General features: G+C 50.6%; 1 protein-coding gene across 1 annotated transcript; it reads left to right on the forward strand.

Annotated features, from left to right (window-relative positions):
- The first annotated feature begins 535 nt into the window (after positions 1-535).
- Positions 536-8,579, forward strand: LOC125515606 (N-acetyltransferase). The gene is made up of 14 exons (XM_048681120.2): positions 536-761; positions 851-952; positions 1,057-1,089; positions 1,212-1,279; positions 1,674-1,771; positions 1,950-2,001; positions 4,122-4,214; positions 4,783-4,893; positions 5,679-5,880; positions 6,414-6,838; positions 7,054-7,163; positions 7,336-7,394; positions 7,529-7,716; positions 8,195-8,579. Exons 1-14 carry the CDS (start codon positions 692-694, stop codon positions 8,381-8,383), a joined length of 1,800 nt encoding a protein of 599 aa, XP_048537077.1. The 5' UTR covers positions 536-691; the 3' UTR covers positions 8,384-8,579.
- Positions 8,580-21,046: the final 12,467 nt, after the last annotated feature.

Here is a 21,046-nt window from a genome sequence, read left to right on the forward strand (position 1 = left end):
GATCCATGTAGATGGTGCTGTTCTACGCAACCGGCGAGGTGCCGGGGCGGCTGTCTGCCGTGATCAGGCGGGTAACTATATGGGAAGTTCGGCACTTGTCGTTCCAGGGATAACGGATCCGCCCACGTTGAAAGCAATAGCGTGTCGTGAAGGCCTTGCTCTGGCGGAGGATCTTCTCGTCATGAATTTAATCATCGCTTCGGATTGCAAGCGGGTTGTTGACGACATCAATCTTGGCAACCAGGGCACTTATGGTTTTGTGATCACAGAAATTAAACTTCATTTTTCGGATTTCACTTGTAATTTTGTTTTTGAAAGTCGCTCTTCGAACGGCGAAGCTCATAGTTTAGCTAAGCATGCACTTTCTCTCGGTGCGGGGCGCCACACTTGGTTGGTTAACCCCTACAATCCGATTCGTATCCCACTCCATGTGGATTATCATCAATAAAGCTTAGTTTTGCCTAAAAAAAAGCTCTCTGAATTAAAAAAAAAAACCTCAGCCGCATATTTCGGCCTTTGACTATCTTTCCTCTTTTCGTTCCCGCGCGGAAATCCCCGCCCAAGCTCCAAATCACACCCCCACCCCGCCCAAACTCCTCTTTTCGCATCCCAATCAGCCATAGCTGCATCAGAGTCGAGGCTCGAGTCTCTGCTGAATATCCGCGAACCATCCGAGCAAGTGGATCACCAGATGGGAAGACCACGGAAGACGAAGGCGAAGGCCGGCGGCGCCGAGGCCCCCTCCCCCGTCCTCTGCATCGGTACGCGGAACCCTACCCCCGACGCGGCGATTCCCCAACCAGGCGGTAGATTGTGCCTCACCCACAAGGCGAAACCACCCGTTTTGCAGGCAACTGCAAGGTGGAGATCCATGGGAGCGGCCTAAGGTGCGTGTCCACGGAGCAGAATCTCACCATTTCGGGGACCAGGGGCGCAAAGATCGTAATCGCTGGTATGGCGCGAGGAATACCGTGCTCCCCGTATTTTCTTTCTTCTGCTTTTGTCCTAGATGCTGTTCTTGATGCCACAGTTTCTTTCTCAATGATCCTTGTGCAGTCGATGGAGCCAGGAGTTCTTCGGATGGGACTGGTTAGTCTAACACTGTTGGAGGGGTGTGCGGGCCATTTTTCTTACGAGAGAAGAACAGCAGGGAAGTCCAATCAGTGGTGGCTCTGTTAATTGTTCTGATGTAGTATTTGTATTGTCTGTAGGTGAGGGTGCTGATTTCATCCTTCTGAACCCGAATGAGGCTGATAGCCTAAAAAAATCTTTGCTCCAGGTAACCTAACATTTATAACTTTTTGTACTTAGCTTTCTGTTGCATCAGGGACAAACAAGTACTATCTTGTCTGAGTTTTACTTTCTGATACTGTAGAGTACTTGATTGTAGATTACACATTTTACAGCGATTTTCTCAGAATGCATAAATTGAAGGATTGCATGGATGCATATTGGCTATACACACTGGTACAGTTAGACATGAAGTTAACTTAAATATAGCTGTAGTAAAAATACTAGTTGAATTGTGATTACTGTGGCATTAGGTTTCTCAAAGCTAGAGTTCAGTTTTTAATTGGCTGATATAATACTGCAGGGATAATATTTAATGCCAAAGCATTAATGATTGTACCAAAAATATTGTGGTAACGTGTATTTTGCTCTCAATTGTTTAGGAAGTTCTGAGGCTTTATAAGAAGGAACTTCCAACTATGGACTATGCTGCTGACACTGGGAGAAAATCAGGATTTCTCGAAAAATGCATAATGAATGGGTAAAATTCTTCTTCTATTTAATTGATAGCACCGGCGAAATTCTTGCCGGAGTTTTTGCTTTGACATTTCTATTTTGTTTGTTTGTAAGAACACAGAGAGTAAATATTATTACTATGCTATTGTTCGGAAGGGTAGAAAAGAGTTAACATTATGGTTTCATGTTCGTTTCTTCCCCAGGAAGTACAAGACTCTAATTCTGAGGTCTAGTTCACTTGATGGGCCTGAAGAGGTAAGCATTAAGCATCATTAGTACCTTACCCACGCATCGCCCTATTTGACCACATAATGCATAAATACTACTCTAGATTCATTTATCTGCCCACTCGCTTTCGTTTCCAAGTAAATTACACAAATATTTTGCTGATACAAAGTATGCCGAAATAAAAAGGATAGAGATGATTTGAAGACTTCTCTACATCACATAAGCATCCCCAAAAGGGAGCAGATGAGATTGCAGATATGTGTTCGATTTCACTGATGTACTATAGTGCTTAAATGATTTGAAGACTTGTACATCTACATAAGCACCCCCAGAAGGAAACTTATGGAATTTATATGTATAATGGAGTTGTCTTATTATTGCCCACCTGATAGTATTTGTAGTATTTTTATAGTTTGTTAATAGATTAATAAATCTGATTCATTTGCACCTATAAACCCACCATGACCAATGGTAAAGATAATTTTGTCAATGTGAATGAAAGTTGTGTATGTCATTTATCATCTCACTTATTTGCTTTTTCACCCAAACATAAAATCTCACTCCATCCTTTCTTTGCTTTGGTTCTCTCACCGCTTCTCAACCATCTGCCTCTGATTAGACTGCTTGAACGGTATATCTTGTCGATGGTTGCCACTTCGATGTTATTGTTAAGCTTCATGCACTAGCCAAGCGACTAAAAGTCCGAGCTAACAGAAAGGGCTAGGCAATCCACATATACACTTCAACAGTTTATGATACATGCAGCTTATGCGATCTTTACTGCGATGCTATGATACATGTAGCTTATGCAATCTTTGCGATGCTATGATACATGTAGCTTATGCGATTGCCACTGCGATGTTATAATTTAGCTATGCTTCTGGGGTAAGTTTTGTGAACTGGTGGCAGCAGGCCATTCACTCCCCCCCTAGCGGTCGCAAAGAAGGGCACTTTGGTGATTATGCTTGCGGCTTGGTGGATTTGGAAGCAGCACAATCCTGCCGCCTTCTATGGCATGCAGCCCAACATTGGTACCTGCTTGACACAATAAAGGCCTAGCCTGGTTTGGGCAAAAGCAGAGGTGGTGGGCTTTGTGGCGCTACTTCTGGTGGTGCCTAGCTCTTAGGGGTGCAGTGTTGTAAATAATTCTGGGTGTGGCCCTTTCTGGGCTTGTAAATAAGTCTTTATATCAACGCAATGAGGCACAACACTTCTATTTTCTCAAAAAAAATCTATAACTTATTTTCATATGGACACATTTTGTACACTTATGTATAGTTATAGATAAGATTATCACTTAGATTATACATTTCTTTTACGGACTTCTAAATCTCAACAATTATAGCTAGGATCCACCATAACCAACCGCTAGATAGTGGCTCGTGATATTCACATATTATCAACTCACAGTTTTCTACATTCTCAACAGTTATACTACGTGGCCACCACACATGTTAGGCATATTTTACTAAACACATCAATTTGTGGGAGATTTGTAAAAAACTCTGTGATAATTGTAATTTTTGTGAGAGCACAGTTTATCAAATGTCAAATTTGAAATCACTATTACATCTAGCTTGCTGGATTAACTGAAACAGAAAACATATTTTTCTTAGTTGAAACAGAGATGCAACTTACCACGTTCAGGACCCAGATAGAACTGTAGAGCGAGAAAGCAAGAATAGGCTCATTGGCTTGCTAATTTCATCCATGATATCATCCCCCTGGTGCTAACGTAGATAGTCGATTTATTATTAAATCTCAAATTTATAACTAGGCCTCGTTAATATTGAATGGAGCATATATTTTTGTCTATGTGGATGAAGTTGATTGTTTTTCTATTATTTTAGTAATACATAGATTAGATTATCTCAGAAAATGTGTGTGACTAGTGAGCTCTGCTAGTGGCTAGTGAAAACAGATAAATAACCTCGAACAACTGTAAGTACAGTGAAGTTGACCTACTGTGAACTTCTCTATTTATTTATGTTAAAGTAGAACAACAATGTAAGAGCAGGTAATCTAGTATTCATGGATAATCGAAGGGTAATGTAGTATTTATGGATAACCGAAGTGTTACTCCTTGCTTTTTTACAACTGAACTACCATGCCAGGTTTGGTTTAAGTTAAAATCTTCTGTCACACAGATCATAGCTGCTGTATCATATCAGATAGTGCCAGCTGACACACAATATGCTGAAATACCCCTGGCAGCCGTGGCATCGCCTTTTCAACGTGTGGTATGCCATTCATAAACCCTCTTAAACTTCAGAACTACCATCCCTTTTGCAAGATTCATTCCGATTTCATGTTATTAAAATTGAATACTTCTGCATGCCTTGTTGGTAATTTCTCCCTTACTGGTTATTTATACTACATACCATATATGGACTCTCATCATAAGTTCTTTATATCCTACAAAAAATCATATGGTATTTACAATTCATCTAATGTAACACACCTTACCCCTTTTTTGGCGGGAACACACCTTACCCTAGCTATCCTTGGATTATGAGGGAAGTAGTATATTACTAAAAGGTAGACAAGTCGCCTAAAAAAACTACTTCGTGGACTACAATTAGACCTCTTATGGCATGCAAAGCATTCAGTTATATCTGCTTGACATTCTCAGTCTAAATTAAAAAGTCAGTGCAAACTAATAATGAACACATTTCACTCATTTTATGTTTTCTTAGTAAATACCATTTCTGCACTCTAAAGTACACATGGTGAATGAAATGTACACAATAGTCTACTTTTTCTCTAAAAGGTTCATAATTAAGGTAGTTTTTTTTAATATTATCCCAGGGTTTTGGTCATCTGTTGTATAAGGAACTTAGCCAGCGTCTTCACAATGTTGGTGTTACCAATATATTCTGTTGGGCAGATAAGGTCTCTGAAGGATTTTGGCTTAAACAGGCAAGTGGAAATGGGAATTTGATATCTCTGTCTGTTTCAGTTTTCTTTTTGTATAATAAATATATCCTAATACAGAGCTTGGCAAATGCTAAATAGTTTGGTAATCTCGTGCTTGCATTGCTGGCAAGAGAAACATTCAGCAAATAGAAATGAAGAAAACATGCTTGACTTGTTATACGTTTGTATTTTGACAGTCTGTAGTATCTGCACTCTTATGCTTCTAATAGGAGTTCTTATATAATTGTTCAATGCCATTAGCAACACTTATTAGCTACTCCCTCTGTAAACTAATATAAGAGCGTTTAGATCACTAAAGTAGTAATCTAAACACTCTTATATTAGTTTACGGAGGGAGTACTTATAAGTATACCTGATCATGGGTATCCGTGTCCCAGCTTGGTTTTTGGCCCGAAAGCCCAAGAGGAGTAGTTGATGGGAAAAGAATCACTATTTTATTCCGAAAGTGATTTAAATGATGTATTTTAGATCCACAAAGGTTAGCATTTACGCGTGCTGGCAATTTTGGGTTGGGCTTTTTGAATCCCAGACCAAAAGCCTGCCAGGCTCAGGTTTTGAACAGGCCTACTTGTAAAGCAACCAGATGAATTTCAGTTCAGAGTAAATGAACTTCCTTTGGTCATTTAAGTCATTTTTCTGTTAGTGAGTTTTTTTTTTACAAAATATCCTCCTATTTTGTATCCTACTTTAATAACATGGTTATCCAGTCAAGAATTGCAAGGTTATGCTAATGATATGACTGGTCTGTTCTACTGAGTGCATCACAGGGTTTTGTGTCTGTTGGAGAGGTGGATACTAAAGGTAAGATTCGCAGAATTCCAGTAAGGGCTGATATCAAGAGAGCATTATGCTTTCCAGGCAGTTCAACACTTATGGTTACACATATTAAGAAGGATTTGCCAACTGCGTCCAAAAAACCATGCTTTGCAGAATTGCAAACTTCTCAGTTCCATGCCGTGGTACCAGATAGTAAGTCTTCATGAAGTCATAATTATGTAAATTTTCTGGTTCAGATACCTTAGAGCCGCTAATTCCAGTAGAATTGGTCGTTACTTTATATCCAAGTTGGGCAATTAAGAACTCCATTTTTTATATAAATTAGGAGGAACCATGATACATAGTCTGGCCATACAGGAGCCATGATACACAGAGTCTGGCCATAGAGAAGCGGCATGCCAATATATATCCAATGCAATAGTTCATTTATTTGCTCAAAGGAAATCTTTTATTGTGCAGATTGCAGTATGTTAATTTTGTGAATTAACAATGGAAGTTGTGCAAAGATTGAAAAGCTGAAATTTTGAGCATATATTATGCTACAACTATTATTCATACATTGCAATAGTACTTGACAAGTCTGTAACTTATTGGTTTATCAAGTTTGATTTCATTCAAACCTTAGGAACAAGGACAATACACCTGGCTAAATCCTATAAGCATCGGTGCATATGCAGAAAATTCTGTGAAATGCCTAATACTGATCTTCTGCGATATTTTTTCAGGCATCTCTCCTGATGATATGAATACTGTCGTTCCCTCCTGTGAAAAGTTGTCTCCCCACACCACTGGATGCTACAAAGTCAGCAAGACTGCAAAAGTGGTAAGAAATGAAACTTCTGCTGGTAGTGAAGGATGCTCATTATCTGATCAACAACCAAAGAAACGGACATATGAATCCTCATCATCTTCACTGAAGTCAAAAAGAGTAAGATGCAGCGGTCACGCTGACCATACACAAGACATGAGGCAGAATGATATCTGTGACAAATCTCTGACCATAAATAGCACACCTTTGACTCCTAGTATGGTAGTCCACGTTGACAACAAAATATCAGGAGATGCTAAGGTCACTACCTGTTCCAATGGAAGGCCTTCAGTTATGCTCATGAATATTGCAGATGAAACAAAGAAGACGCGGCTTACAGAGGTAATTTCTACATAAACCTTACTTTTGAGGAAATGTGAGCGGCATTTCCAAAATAAAGCAATGTATGAGTATGTGCTTACTAAAGAAACTGTCACTGACGCACTGATGAAAACTGCAATCTATTTTTCTTTTAGAAAAAGTTCATACTCTGTTTTTGCACTAATTTAGTTATTTGTCTTGCTTCTAACTGTGTTGGATTTTAAATTATGGCGCAGGTAGTTGAAACGCTTGGGGGAGTTGTTACGTGCGAAGGAAGTTCATGCACACATGTCGTTACTGGAAAAGCTAGAAGGACTATGAACTTTTGTATTGCTTTGAGCTCTGGGTTAGTTTTCATCTACATTTTCCTTACACAACCCAGTTCATCACGTTTCAGACTATAATACAATTTCCATTCCATGTTTTAAACTGAATTACATTTCACATATAGTTGTTGAAGCATAGTGCTCACCGTGGAGAAATAGTTTTCAGTTGACTGGGCCATATACTGATTGCAGGGCTTGGATAGTTTCTCCAAACTGGCTGAAACAGAGCTTCAAACAAGGGAAATTTGTAGGTGAGTCGAAACTTGAGATGGCTAGCTAACCAATTATTGCCATGTGTTTCTGTGCAGTGGAAGAAATTAAATGTGTGAGCAAAAGAAGCAACTTATGCTGTTTTCTTACCTTGCACTTTTCTGTTGTTTTGTAGGTGAAGCAGAACATGTTCTGGATGATGAAGAATATAAGATGAAGTACAAGTCTGAAATGAGAGATGCAGTTATGAGGGCTAAAGAGAGGCCTTGCTTGTTATTTTCTGGCTACACTTTCTGTTTGACCAAGCACATCGAACCGTCTCCTGGTGTCCTCTCTCCAGTTATCAAATCCTCTGGTGGCAAGGTAACTAAAGCTCATCCTGCCATGTGAAACTCATGTATGGTCAAACTTCTTGAACATGTAACAGATTTAGCAGAACTTATCCAATTACCATCTGACGAAACATTCTAGAACCTGGAGGCCCTATTTTTGTGAAATATTTAAGGGCATTCCAATTTCTACGCTCTATTATGTGAGGCATGAAGTTCTGCTGCAGCATCTTTAAATAACACATGTCACCATTGAAGTTCAAGTGCAAACTTATACCACTAGACATGTGGTTCTATTTATGGAAAATGTTTTAAAATGATTTTCTTACATACAGTTACAATTAAACTGCAAGTATTGACTAGATGACATTATTAGTAAGCTCTCGAGAATAAATTTGGTTCAAATTTCCAAATTTTGCATGAGTCTATTTGGAATGTTTTTGTTGTTAGTTCCTAAGAGAACATAATTACACAAGCTATTCTAAGCCTATTCACATCTATTTACTTCACAGATCATCAGTAAGCTTGATGACATAGATGAGCCCTCAAAGACAATCTTCTTGGCATGTGAAGAAGGCATGGAGCTTGCAATGGATGCAGCAAAAAGAGGCATAAAGACATTCAGCAGTGAGTGGCTCATGACCTGTGTCATGAGGCAAGAGGTTGATCTTGAGGCGCCCCCGTTTGCAGAATCTCTCTGACGTGCCTCAACTTTATAGTTTAGTGGCCGAACTTATACTCACTTTTGCTAAGTTATCTCCTTCGTTGGCTATTGTAAATCTGGTGTCTCAAAGCTTTAGGGCATTTGTGTACATATGCCCGTCATGTGGCCGCACGTAGAAACTATCAAACTGGTCAACTTTCTGCATTGTGGCCTTGCTTAGATTTATTTTGTTATCTGCTATGCAAAATTAGTCAGTGAATAAAGTACAACTTTATGTGAAAAAATAGATTATAATCTAACTACAAAACACACCAGATTTTGAGTGGCTAAATCGGTTGCTATGTTTAGCAAATAACTAATTGAAAAATGATGTTTTTTAGATTGCAAGTAGGATATGGATCCATAGTCTGATCCTCCCATAGGATCGAACTAACATGTCAATATAAATTTGTACCACCACAACACTATTAAACTTCCATCACATGAAAGATCAATTGTGTGCTGCCCCAAGATTACTCTTAAGTAGTTTCAGTGTAACATTCCAAAAAAGAAAGATTCTATTCACTTTATTCTCCTATCGTGTAACAGGTTATGGGATTTTAAACATACACTACACATATTGACTCATATAACGATTACTTGAAGTAGCTATGAAAGTCTAAAAACCCAAACTATGTGCGTTGCCATGAGGGCATACATATTCTAGTGGTTCAACACCCGTGATGTCCAACATAAATCTTATACCCATAACATTCTAGATTTTGATAAGATTTGATTGATTTGCATATGGGTAGGAAAGACAAGAGATCAGCACGCGTTCCAGGGGGCCAAAAGATCTAGTGCCGCCAGCCTCCCTCGGCCATCCTCCTGCCGCCGGCGAGGTCCGCGGTGGCGGCGGGCTCGATGCCAAGGCGCTAGGGCGGGCGGATCTGCACCGGGATGCCCTTGAGGCGGCAGGGGCATCTCTTGTGGTGCGCCCGTGGGCAGCAGGCAGGACGACGCTCCTAGCCTGTGCGGCGGTGGGCAGCGGTCCAGGACGGCGATGGGCTTCCCTTCATGCATGGATGGTGGCAGCACTCCATGGATGAACCGGTGGATGGCTCTGCCTGAAGATGGGTCGCGGCGGCCGCGGATCTGGTGTCTCGTCCAGATCCACCGCGGCGTGGTCTTGGTCGGCCGGCGATGCGTGGAGGGACCGGTGAGGCTATGGAGGATCTCTACCGTAGTACCAGTAGCGGCATACGTCTTCATGGCGAGACTCCGCACGGTTCTAGCCAGGCACAAGATCAGGACGACACGGCTTCCGGTGAAAATCGCGCCTGACTGCGGTCTTGGCGGACGATGGCGGCGTCTCTGACATCGTTTCCTTCTCGAGGCATCGTTGTTGCAGGTCACGTCAACCTGATCGGGAGGTTTCGGGGGAAACCCTAGATCTGGCTACCGGATCGGACGATGACAACGTTTCGATGTCGTTTTCCCTGTTTTGGACCAAGTGCTGGCTGGAGGGGACAAGAGGAGGAGCGGTGTTTCATCTTGCCCATTGATGACGGCGGATCTCGGCGGCGTGGCGCAGTGGAGACTCGGCGCCTGATGAGCGGAGATGGACTCACGCAGGAGGGTGACGTTGCCTGGCGCCGGCGGCAGCTAGACTGTGCAAGGTTGATGCAGCAGTACAGCTCTGGTTTAGTGGTAGGTGGCTGCGGCGGCCTCATACCCGGCAGACGTCCTGGTTGAGGAGCACGCCGGACTGGTGGGTGCACATACCCAGCAGACGTCCTGGTTGGGACCTCAAGTCTTAGATGTTAGGTTTGGCTGCGAGGTATGTTTGGTATTAGGCCCAGACTTTCAGCGCCCCTTCATCAACTGGATAGAAATAGCGACATATGTTGCTTAGTCGGTGGCTTTAGTCTTACTGTTGTATGACTTTGTAAGGTCTTGTGTGAATAATTAATAAAATGGTTGTATGCATTGTCCAGATGCAGAGGCTGGGGGTCATCCTCCTTTTCTAAAAAAATGGAAAGACAAGAAAAGTTTTGATTTATGTTAGGTTTTGGTCACAACGTATCAAGTTTGACTTTAGTGGGCAATAACTGCGATGAGCAATGTCATTGGGCTGGCATACCTCGACTACCTAGCGACTGCTGTAGTTATAATTCGCGGTGACTGGTATGGTCGGGGTGGGGGTAGCCGATCTTAGTTCACGAAGATGGGGAAAAACCTACGAATTTTAAATCGCCCGCGAAATCGCCACGATCACGTCACTATTGCCACCAGGGAGCCTCGACGCCATGATAGGATAACCAACGCAAAATCGTCTAAAAGTCCTGCTAAACGTGCCAAATTCAATAACAACCTCGAAATCCTCTATCTCAACTAAAGAATTGCCGCTCGTGCAAATTTGAGAAAACTAAAGAATTGCCGCCGTCACCGATATTGCAAGCTATGACTGTTGAGAGCCGCCCATGAAATCGTCCTGCGTTTTTGGCCTCGTATTCTAAGCCTATTCACATCTATTTACTTCACAAATCATCAGTAAGCTTGATGACATAGATGAACCCTCAAAGACAATCTTCTTGGCATGTGAAGAAGGCATGGAGCTTCCAATGGATGCAGCAAAAAGAGGCATAAAGACATTCAGCAGTGAGTGGCTCATGACCTGTGTCATGAGGCAAGAGGTTGATCTTGAGGCGCCCCCGTTTGCAGAATCTCTCTGACGTGCCTCATCTTTATAGTTTAGTGGCCGAACTTATACTCACTTTTGCTAAGTTATCTCCTTCGTTGGCTATTGTAAATCTGGTGTCTCAAAGCTTTAGGGCATTTGTGTACATATGCCCGTCATGTGGCCGCACGTAGAAACTATCAAACTGGTCAACTTTCTGCATTGTGGCCTTGCTTAGATTTATTTTGTTATCTGCTATGCAAAATTAGTCAGTGAATAAAGTACAACTTTATGTGAAAAAATAGATTATAATCTAACTACAAAACACACCAGATTTTGAGTGGCTAAATCGGTTGCTATGTTTAGCAAATAACTAATTGAAAAATGATGTTTTTTTAGATTGCAAGTAGGATATGGATCCATAGTCTGATCCTCCCATAGGATCGAACTAACATGTCAATATAAATTTGTACCACCACAACACTATTAAACTTCCATCACATGAAAGATCAATTGTGTGCTGCCCCAAGATTACTCTTAAGTAGTTTCAGTGTAACATTCCAAAAAAGAAAAATTCTATTCACTTTATTCTCCTATCGTGTAACAGGTTATGGGATTTTAAACATACACTACACATATTGACTCATATAACGATTACTTGAAGTAGCTATGAAAGTCTAAAAACCCAAACTATGTGCGTTGCCATGAGGGCATACATATTCTAATGGTTCAACACCCGTGATGTCCAACATAAATCTTATACCCATAACATTCTAGATTTTGATAAGATTTGATTGATTTGCATATGGGTAGGAAAGACAAGAGATCAGCACGCGTTCCAGGGGGCCAAAAAATCTAGCGCCGCCAGCCTCCCTCGGCCATCCTCCTGCCGCCGGTGTGGTCCGCGGTGGTGGTGGGCCCGATGCCAAGGCGCTAGGGCGGGCAGATCTGCAGCGGGATGCCCTTGAGGCGGCAGGGGCATCTCTTGTGGTGCGCCCGTGGGCAGCAGGCAGGACGGCGCTCCTAGCCTGTGCGGCGGTGGGCAGCGGTCCAGGACGGCGATGGGCTTCCCTTCGTGCATGGATGGTGGCAGCACTCCATGGATGAACCGGTGGATGGCTCTGCCTGAAGATGGGTCGCGGCGGCCACGGATCTGGCGTCCCGTCCAGATCCACCGCGGCGTGGTCTTGGTCGGCCGGCGATGCGTGGAGGGACCGGTGAGGCTATGGAGGATCTCTACCGGAGTACCAGTAGCGGCATACGTCTTCATGGCGAGACTCCGCACGGTTCTAACCAGGCACGAGATCAAGATGACACGGCTTCCAGTGAAAATCGCGCCTGACTGCGGTCTTGGCGGACGATGGCGGCGTCTCTGACATCGTTTCCTTCTCGAGGCATCATTGTTGCAGGTCACGTCAACCTGATCGGAAGGTTTCGGGGGAAACCCTAGATCTGGCTACCGGATCGGACGATGACGACGTTTCGATGTCGTTTCCTCTGTTTTGGACCAAGTGCTGGCTGGAGGGGACAAGAGGAGGAGCGGTGTTTCATCTTGCCCATTGATGACGGCGGATCTCGGTGGCGTGGCGCAGTGGAGACTGTCGGCGTTCTGGGAACGGGGGTCCCGAGACTTGCCTGCCTGCGGCCTGCGGCATGGCTCAAGGGGGGGCCCAGCACGGCCCATCTTCATCAACACAGACCCAAGACCCTCGCGAGGGGCCAAGCCTCGCGGGGCGGACAACACGGAGCTTCCTCAGGCACGGCCTCATCAGGCTGGCTCGCGAGGAGGCGGAGAGATCAAGGCGGGGTACCTCACGAGGTGCCCGTGACGCAAGCCATGACGACCAAGGGCGCCAGGCGGGTGCCAGCCCGCGCAGTGTCCTCCTTTCCTCGTTGGTGCAAAGGGGGCAAGCGCAGCCGCGGAGTACCGAGGCATCAGGCAAAGGTTGCCATTTCGGTGCAACGAGACCAGGACCAGGAAGACTGCAAGACGGAGGTCATCGTGGAGCCCAGGACGGCGTCACCACCAGAGCTGTGTGCAGGCGAAGACTACTTTTGTCAAGGTAGCTAGTACTAGCTGCCCCCCTTCAAATTAGCCCGCCATTGTTGGCTCCCTTCCCGCTCGATATTTGGGAAGAGGACCAGGGCCTCTATAAATAGGACCAGCCACCCATAGAAGAGAGGGGTTCGGAGGGGTTAAGAGGAAAGGTTCGATAGGAGGTTGAATTGGAGAAAGACAATGAGAGAGAGAGAAGGGTGGCTGAACTCCTCCCAGCAGTTCATCGCCCCAGCCAAGAACAGACCCTCGTGAGGCTGTTCTTCCTTGTATCATTCATCATCATCAGCCCAAGAGGCAATCCACCACGCTACATACTGGAGTAGGGTATTACACCACAATGGTGGCCCGAACCAGTATAAACCCTGTGTCTCTTTGTGTTGTTTTTTCCATAGCTTAGATCTTAGCGAGGCAGAGGGGTGCAGGTAGGTAGGAAGCGAGATCTCCGCGCGCACCCCAGTATTAGAACCTCAAGGGTCTGCCGGAACCCGAAATCTGACATTTGGCGCGCCAGGTAGGGGTGCGCCGGAATTCACCTTCTACCGCTTCGTGCCCCGTCCCGTCGTCATCATCATGTCCGGCGACCAGGCGGGCAACCCAGATCCATGGGCGGCGTGGCCCGCCCGCACAGAACCGCTCGCCTCGGGCGACCCCGTGCCCCAGGCAGCTCGCGGTCCGCAGGGCGCTGCGGGCCGCGGGCGACGCGGACAGGCTTCGACAGCTCCCACACCACGGCAGGCGCGGTCGGCAGCAAGGGCCTCCAATCACGCCGCGACCACGACACCGTACACCCGCCGGGAGCAGGCGAACTCGAGGGCCGCGCTCATGGTGGCCCGAGAGCTGCTGCAGTGCAGACTGCTGGAGGGCGGCCGCGATGTGCTGTTGGAGCGGGTGGCGGAGCTTCTGGGCTTCGCCGCCTCGGGGGCTCACCCCTTCTGCACCCAGCTCCCATCTCAAGCCCAGGGCGGCCCGCGGGCTCCAAGGCTACCCTAGCGCCAGCGAAGCTGTCAGCACCGGACCGGTGGCGGCGCTGCCCCCGCTCCCGGTCCGCGAAAAAGAAGGACTCGACACGACCCGTGGCCCCAGTGGACAGCCGCGCTGCCACCTCACGGTGGGCACGTCAGGCAGGACCGCGTGGCATGCGGGGCAATATGGCGTGGCCTTCGGGATGGCGGCGTCAGAGGAATACGTGCCCCTCATGATGGACCAAGGACACCCTCACGAGAGCGAACAAGGCTCGCTCCTCAGCCCAAGCTGGGGGGACGAGGCGCCAGAAGCTGAGCCTTTCCGGGAGCCCCGGGATGGACCCACTGGCCACGCTGGAGGCAACGATTATCGGGTACCGCTAATTCTTCAGGAGCAGGCATACGCTAACCATGGATCGCAGGAGGTGCAGGTCGCCACAGCGAGCGGCTGCCCCGCTCCCACAGTCTCCTACCCCTCGGGAGGAGGGCGCAGTGGGCTGCAGGAGAGGGGCCGGGATCCGACATCACCATCGTGGCGTTCGGAGCAAGGTGTTCTCAGGAGGTAGGCCCTCCGCTGGGGAGGTGCCTCAGGGCCTGCCCCCGGCGGAGGACCCGTGGTCGTCGGGGGAACTGCTGGCGACCGCTCTACCCCATCGGCGGCGTCCTGGTTTCCGGTCGTCATTGATGGCACTAGAGTGTGGCGCAAGGCGGGGCCCTCATCTGGCGATATGAAGCAAGGCCAGTACCTGTGAAGAAGGCCCAGTGCCTGTGAAGCTCGCCGCCCTGTGACACTCTCACGTAATAATGAGTGGGGCTGTACACGTCCCGGAGTCTCAAGGGTGCCGGCCTCAGGCCCTGGGGCTCCCTCCCATGCCCAGTGGCAGCACTTAGCTTCGTGCTGGTGAGAAGACGTCCAAGACTAGACTAGGTGTCGGACACGGCCTTTTGTTTGCTTTCGTTGCTTTTCCCTTTGGTTGTCGCTTTCCCCCGCTGGATTCAACTTGGATTCGAATTTGAGATTTGCGTGTGTTCGGGGAAGGGGTGCTTAGTCTCGTCCGAGCAATTTCTCGCGTTTTGGTTACCACTTCGCCTCAGCTGCCTCCCCTCGCGAGCCGGGTCAGGCCTAGCTTGCGCGCAGTCCAGACTGCCACCGACGTGTCCTCTCAGGAGGGTGTTTTACCGCAGATCCTATGAACCCAATCAGGAAACACTCGAGACACCACAACCTCCCACAGGCTGCCTCAGGGCCAGCACGGGACAAAGGTAAACTAGCCCACCAGCGCGTCGCTTAGGCCAACCACTTGGTGCGGGCGCATGGGCAATGTAGCGTCTACTAATACGATGAACACAAGTTTTACATAAGAGGCTCCCCCTCCAAAATGCTCTCACAGCCATCAGGCCAAAACCTGAGTTCTATTCATGCAGGGTAAGGAAGTAGAAACGATGCACAATCAGTCGGATAAATCCTCCAATGCGTCCTCAGGAGCACCACCCGAGCCGTTGCTGGCGTCGCTGAACTCGCCATCGCTGTCCGCGTCGCCGCCAGCGGCGTCAGGGCCGTTCACCACGCCGCCCTCGTCGGCCGCCACGATCACGTCGTCGTTGTCTGAAGCGAAGGCCCTGATAAGAGCATCCACATTGTCTTCCACCCAGTGTGCCAGATCGCCTCGGACGGCCTGGGAGACTGGGGCGATGGCGGCGTCAAAATCAAAGTGGGGATCCATGTTCCGGAGGTGGCTGAAGACGCGAGAAAAGGCGCGCCCGAGCAGGGCGCGGCTCCTCTCCTCCACCAACCTGTCAGCCCTGACCGACCGCGCCTCCAGCTGCGTCACCACGTCAGTGAAGAACTGAAGATTGCCAGCATAGTTGACTGTGTGCGGCTCGCCAACAGCCGCTTCGCAGATGTTGCCCAAGGCTGTGTTGGCTCTCTCTCGGAGCGTGGTGAGCATGGGGCCGTGCTCATGCTCCAGGATCCGCCGCTGACGTATCTCGTCCGCGTTCTGGCCCGCGACGACCTCGGCCTCCTCCACCCGCTGGCAGAGAAGGAGCACCTCGGCCTAGGAGGCGGTTAACTCACCTTGCGCCACCTCAAAAGCGGCCCGAAAAGCGTCGGCCCGCCGCGTCGCCTCCTCCAGCTTGGCCCTCAAGGCAGCAGTCCTGCCTTCAGCTTCGGCCCGGATCAACCCCAGCTTCTCTTCGAACTCGTGCTCGAGGTTCAAATGCGCCATCGCCACGCGACGTCCGACCTCCTCCAGGACGCGGGCTTCCTGTGCAGCGACATCATCCTCCGCCTGCGTCACCAAGCGCTCCCTCATCTCCAGACGCTCGTACTCACGGGTACGTTTGGCGGCTTCCAGCGTCAGCGCCTCCTCACGCTTCTGGAGCTCTGCTGAGTCGTCGGAGGCCACCTTCATCGACGCGAGGGCTGCCTCGCGCAGCTCCACCTGCTCCTCCAGTGAGTGGCACCAGGCCAGGAGCTCTCGAGCCTGCTCCTTCGCCGCCGTTCGCCGCCGGTCAGCTTCCCGAGCCTCCTCAGCGGCCCAAGATCGGGCCTCCTGAGAGGCCACCAGCGACGCCTTGGCCTCTGCGTCGTCAAGATCGCGCTGACGGCGCGCAAGGGCGATGGCGCCCTCCAGCTCGCGCCTCTCTGCAGCCAGGCGCAGGCCCTCGGCCTCAAGACGCGCGTCTTCATCGGCAAGCTCCTCTCCAAGCAGGCTTACCGCGTCAGCCGCCCTTCGAAGGAATCCTTGGCGGAGAGCGCGACGCTCCCGAGCGCGCTCGAGCACGTCTTCCACACCATCATCTGCCCAAGCAAGCGCCGGGGGCCACGAGTCAGCACTCCCCCTCCGGGCTGGGGGCTAGGGGCTGGCACCCTCGTGACGGCCGGGCACGCCGCGTCAGAAGCCCGGCCTGGGGCCAGCCCGTCCCCAGGTGAAGAGCGCAGGAAGCGCCTCAGCCAATCACAGTCCACGACCAGGCGAGAAGCCCACGGCAGGCTGGCTATGCCACGAGAAGGCCCGTGAAGGATCGCGAGGTGCGCAGGGCCACGATACGCCTCGGGACGGTTCGCCTCGTCGATCGCCCTCACCATAAGGGCTCCAATGCTTAGAGCGCTTGAGGACGATGGAGGGGGCGAAGCCAAGGGGGACGGCTCCTCAGCCGTCTCCGCAAGCTCGGCTGGAAGGGGCCTGCGGAGCAAGGGTCAGTAAGAGCAACAGAAGGATCGGGAGCTGGGAAAGGAGAAGGCTTACTCATCAGTGGCGAAGTACTTCCTACGCTTCAGCAGGCGACAAGGGTAATCGTCGCCCAGGGCCTCCCTTCTCTTCCGGAGGGCCTCAAAGTCCACGCGGAAGCGGACTAAGAGTTGGGCGCAGGGATCAACCTGCGACGAAGATGGAGCGTCAAGGCGATCTGTGTCAGGGGCGCCTGCCTGATGTGCGCTGCCAATCGCCTCGCCAAGAGAAGCCGCCGGAGCCTCAGGGGCCTCGGTCATAGGGGCAGAGGGCAGCTGCTTGTCACCCTCAGCCTCAGCGGCACGGGCCCCAATAACTGCCTCCTCGTGAACATCGTCCGGCGCTGTCACTCCGCCGGGAGCCCCCTCGGCCTCTGGCGCCTCATGCCTCCCTGCTCCACCACTTGAGGAAGAGTCGCCTTGGCCGACTGAAAGGGCAGTCACCACCACTGGGTTCTCGTGAGGCCCTTGAAGGCCGGCGGGGCGCGGCCCCCACTCATCGAAGATAGGCATCTGCCTCACAAAATCGCCCCTGCTTTGGCAGAGGTACATCAAGGCCCCTCCCTGCCGGATGCTGCCAGGGTTGGGGTCCCCCGTCAGGGTCAAGAGCGCCATCCTCAGCACTTCAGGCGTCAGGTCCTCTTTCTGGAGTCTCATACGATCATCGCGCCCGCTAAAGGCCCACATCCGGCGGGAGTGGCGTTGGAGAGGAGCAACGCGGCGTAGCAGGAACTCCTTCACCATCTTGGGCGCTGTCACGCCTAGCGACCTCAAGAACGCGAAGCGGTGCCAGACGAAGACGAACCGGGGGCTCTCAAGCGTCTCCTGGCCCCAGCCCGAATTGGGGACAGCAGGCGAAGTTGGCTCCGACAGCAGGGGGCTGGGCACCCCAGCATCCACATACAGCCACCGCTCGCGGAACCCAGCCGCAGGCGGAGGGAGTTTGAAGTTAATCCCAGAGGCCGCCGTCTCAGACGCGGCAACGAAGCTCGCACACGCCCATCATTGGTTAGGGTCAACAAGGCGCATCGAGAAGAAGTGGCGCAGCAAGGCAACCGAAGGAAGGATGCCCATCATAGCCTCGTAAACAAAGGCGAAGACCGAAAGGAGAGTGATGGATTCAGGACCCAGATGCATCATGTGGATCTGATAGTGGGAAAGCACGAAATTGAAGAAATCAGAAAAGGGAGGAACCAGACCCGCCCATAGGGCGTCGGCAAAATACGGGACCTCGGTGACTATCATGTCGATGGAGAAGTGGGACGTGGGCCAGGCCGTCGTCCTCCCGCATTCATTGAAGATGGTGGCCAGAGCCGAGCTGACCTTGCCCAAGCCCTTGGCAGGGGCCGCCAACGGCGGCGGGCAAGGCGGAGACACGGGTTTCTTCCCTCTTCCCTTCTTCGTCGGAGCCATGGCGATGGGAAGGGGGGAAGGTTCAAGATTGGGTTGAAAACAGAAACCAGAGTTCGAGCGAAGGAAGGACAGAGGGCGCTCGAGCAACAGAAAGGGGAACGGCTGTGTACGACTACGGGTCTGCCTAGCATGGCGCAAAATAAGGAGGGCCTGGGGGAACAGTGCCGCCCACGTCCAATCAACCGCCACGCAGCACCCAAGGCCGCAGGCTGTTAGGGCCCGCGGCGCTTCGCTCTTGCCCTTCCGCCTCCCTACACGGCCAAGTCCGGGCGCGCCTTGGGCCCGAGGGCTACTGTCGGCGTTCTGGGAACGGGGGTCCCCAGACTTGCCTGCCTGCGGCGTGGCTCAAGGGGGGGCCCAGCACGGCCCATCTTCATCAACACATACCCAAGACCCTCGCGAGGGGCCAAGCCTCGCGGGGCGGACGACACGGAGCTTCCTCAGGCACGGCCTCATCAGGCTGACTCATGAGGAGGCGGAGAGATCAAGGCGGGGTACCTCACGATGGTGGCGAAGAGATCAGGCCATCCTCCTGCCGCCGGCGAGGTCCGCGGTGGCGGCGGGCCCGATGCCAAGGCGCTAGGGCGGGCGGATCTGCAGCGGGATCCCCTTGAGGCGGCAGGGGCATCTCTTGTGGTGCGCCCGTGGGCAGCAGGCAGAACGGCCCTCCTAGCCTGTGCGGCGGTGGGCAGCGGTCCAGGACGGCGATGGGCTTCCCTTCGTGCATGGATGGTGGCAGCACTCCATGGATGAACCGGTGGATGGCTCTGCCTGAAGATGGGTCGCGGCGGCCACGGATCTGGCGTCCCATCCAGATCCACCGCGGCGTGGTCTTGGTCGACCGGCGATGCGTGGAGGGACCGGTGAGGCTATGGAGGATCTCTACCGGAGTACCAGTAGCGGCATACGTCTTCATGGTGAGACTCCGCATGGTTCTAGCCAGGCACGAGATCAGGATGACACGGCTTCCGGTGAAAATCGCGCCGACTGCGGTCTTGGCGGACGATGGCGGCGTCTCTGACATCGTTTCCTTCTGGGAACGGGGGAAACCCTAGATCTGGCTACCGGATCGGACGATGACGATGTTTCGATGTCGTTTCCCCTATTTTGGACCAAGTGTTGGCTGGAGGGGACAAGAGGAGGAGCGGTGTTTCATCTTGCCCATTGATGACGGTGGATCTCGGTGGCGTGGCGCAGTGGAGACTCTGTCGGCGTTCTGGGAACGGGGGTCCCCAGACTTGCCTGCCTGCGGCCTGCGGCGTGGCTCAAGGGGGGCCCAGCACGGCCCATCTTCATCAACACAGACCCAAAACCCTCGCGAGGGGCCAAGCCTTGCGGGGCGGACGACACGGAGCTTCCTCAGGCACGGCCTCATCAGGCTGGCTCGCGAGGAGGCGGGGAGATTAAGGCGGGGTACCTCACGAGGTGCCCGTGACGCAAGCCATGACGACCAAGGGCGCCAGGCGGGTGCCAGCCCGCGCAGTGTCCTCCTTCCCTCTTTGGTGCAAAGGGGGCAAGCGCAGCCGCGGAGTACCGAGGCATCAGGAAAAGGTTGCCATTTCGGTGCAACGAGACCAGGACCAGGAAGACTGCAAGACGGAGGTCATCGTGGAGCCCAGGACGGCGTCACCACCAGAGCTTTGTGCAGGCGAAGACTACTTTTGTCAGGGTAGCTAGTACTAGCTGTCCCCCTTCAAATTAGCCCGCCATTGTTGGCTCCCTTCCCGCTCGATATTTGGGAAGAGGATCAGGGCCTCTATAAATAGGACCAGCCACCCACAGAAGAGAGGGGTTCAGAGGGGTTAAGAGGAGAGGTTCGATAGGAGGTTGAATCGGAGAAAGACAATGAGAGAGAGAGAAGGGTGCCTGAACTCCTCCCAGCAGTTCATCGCCCCAGCCAAGAACAGACCCTCGCGAGGCTGTTCTTCCTTGTATCATTCATCATCATCAGCCCAAGAGGCAATCCACCACGCCACAAACTGGAGTAGGGTATTACACCACAACGGTGGCCCGAACCAGTATAAACCCTTGTTGGGGAACGTTGCAGAAAACAAAAATTTTCCTACTCGTTTCACCAAGATCATCTAGGAGTTCATCTAGCAACGAGTCATCTAATGCATCTACATACCTTTGTAGATTGCGCACGGAAGCGTTCAAAAGAACGGTGATGATGTAGTCGTACTCGACGTGATCCAAATCACCGATGACCAGCGCCGAACGGACGGCACCTCCGCGTTCAACACACGTACGGGACGGGAGACGTCTCCTCCTTCTTGATCCAGCAAGGGGGGAGGAGAGGTTGATGAAGATCCAGCAGCACGACGGCGTGGTGGTGGATGCAGGGCGTTACAGAAGCAGGGCTTCGCCAAGACTAC

This window comes from Triticum urartu, chromosome 1A (genome assembly GCF_056163025.1).
Source record: "Triticum urartu cultivar PI428250 chromosome 1A, HENAU_Tu73, whole genome shotgun sequence".
Lineage (NCBI taxonomy): Eukaryota > Viridiplantae > Streptophyta > Magnoliopsida > Poales > Poaceae > Triticum > Triticum urartu.

Excerpts from the sequence above, each read along its gene's own strand:
- LOC125515606 (XM_048681120.2), top strand. The coding sequence starts at position 692 with ATGGGAAGACCACGGAAGACGAAGGCGAAGGCCGGCGGCGCCGAGGCC. Across the intron at positions 1,280-1,673 it reads TAAAAAAATCTTTGCTCCAG|GAAGTTCTGAGGCTTTATAA; the intron begins GTAACCTAACAT and ends TCAATTGTTTAG. Across the intron at positions 2,002-4,121 it reads CACTTGATGGGCCTGAAGAG|ATCATAGCTGCTGTATCATA; the intron begins GTAAGCATTAAG and ends TCTGTCACACAG.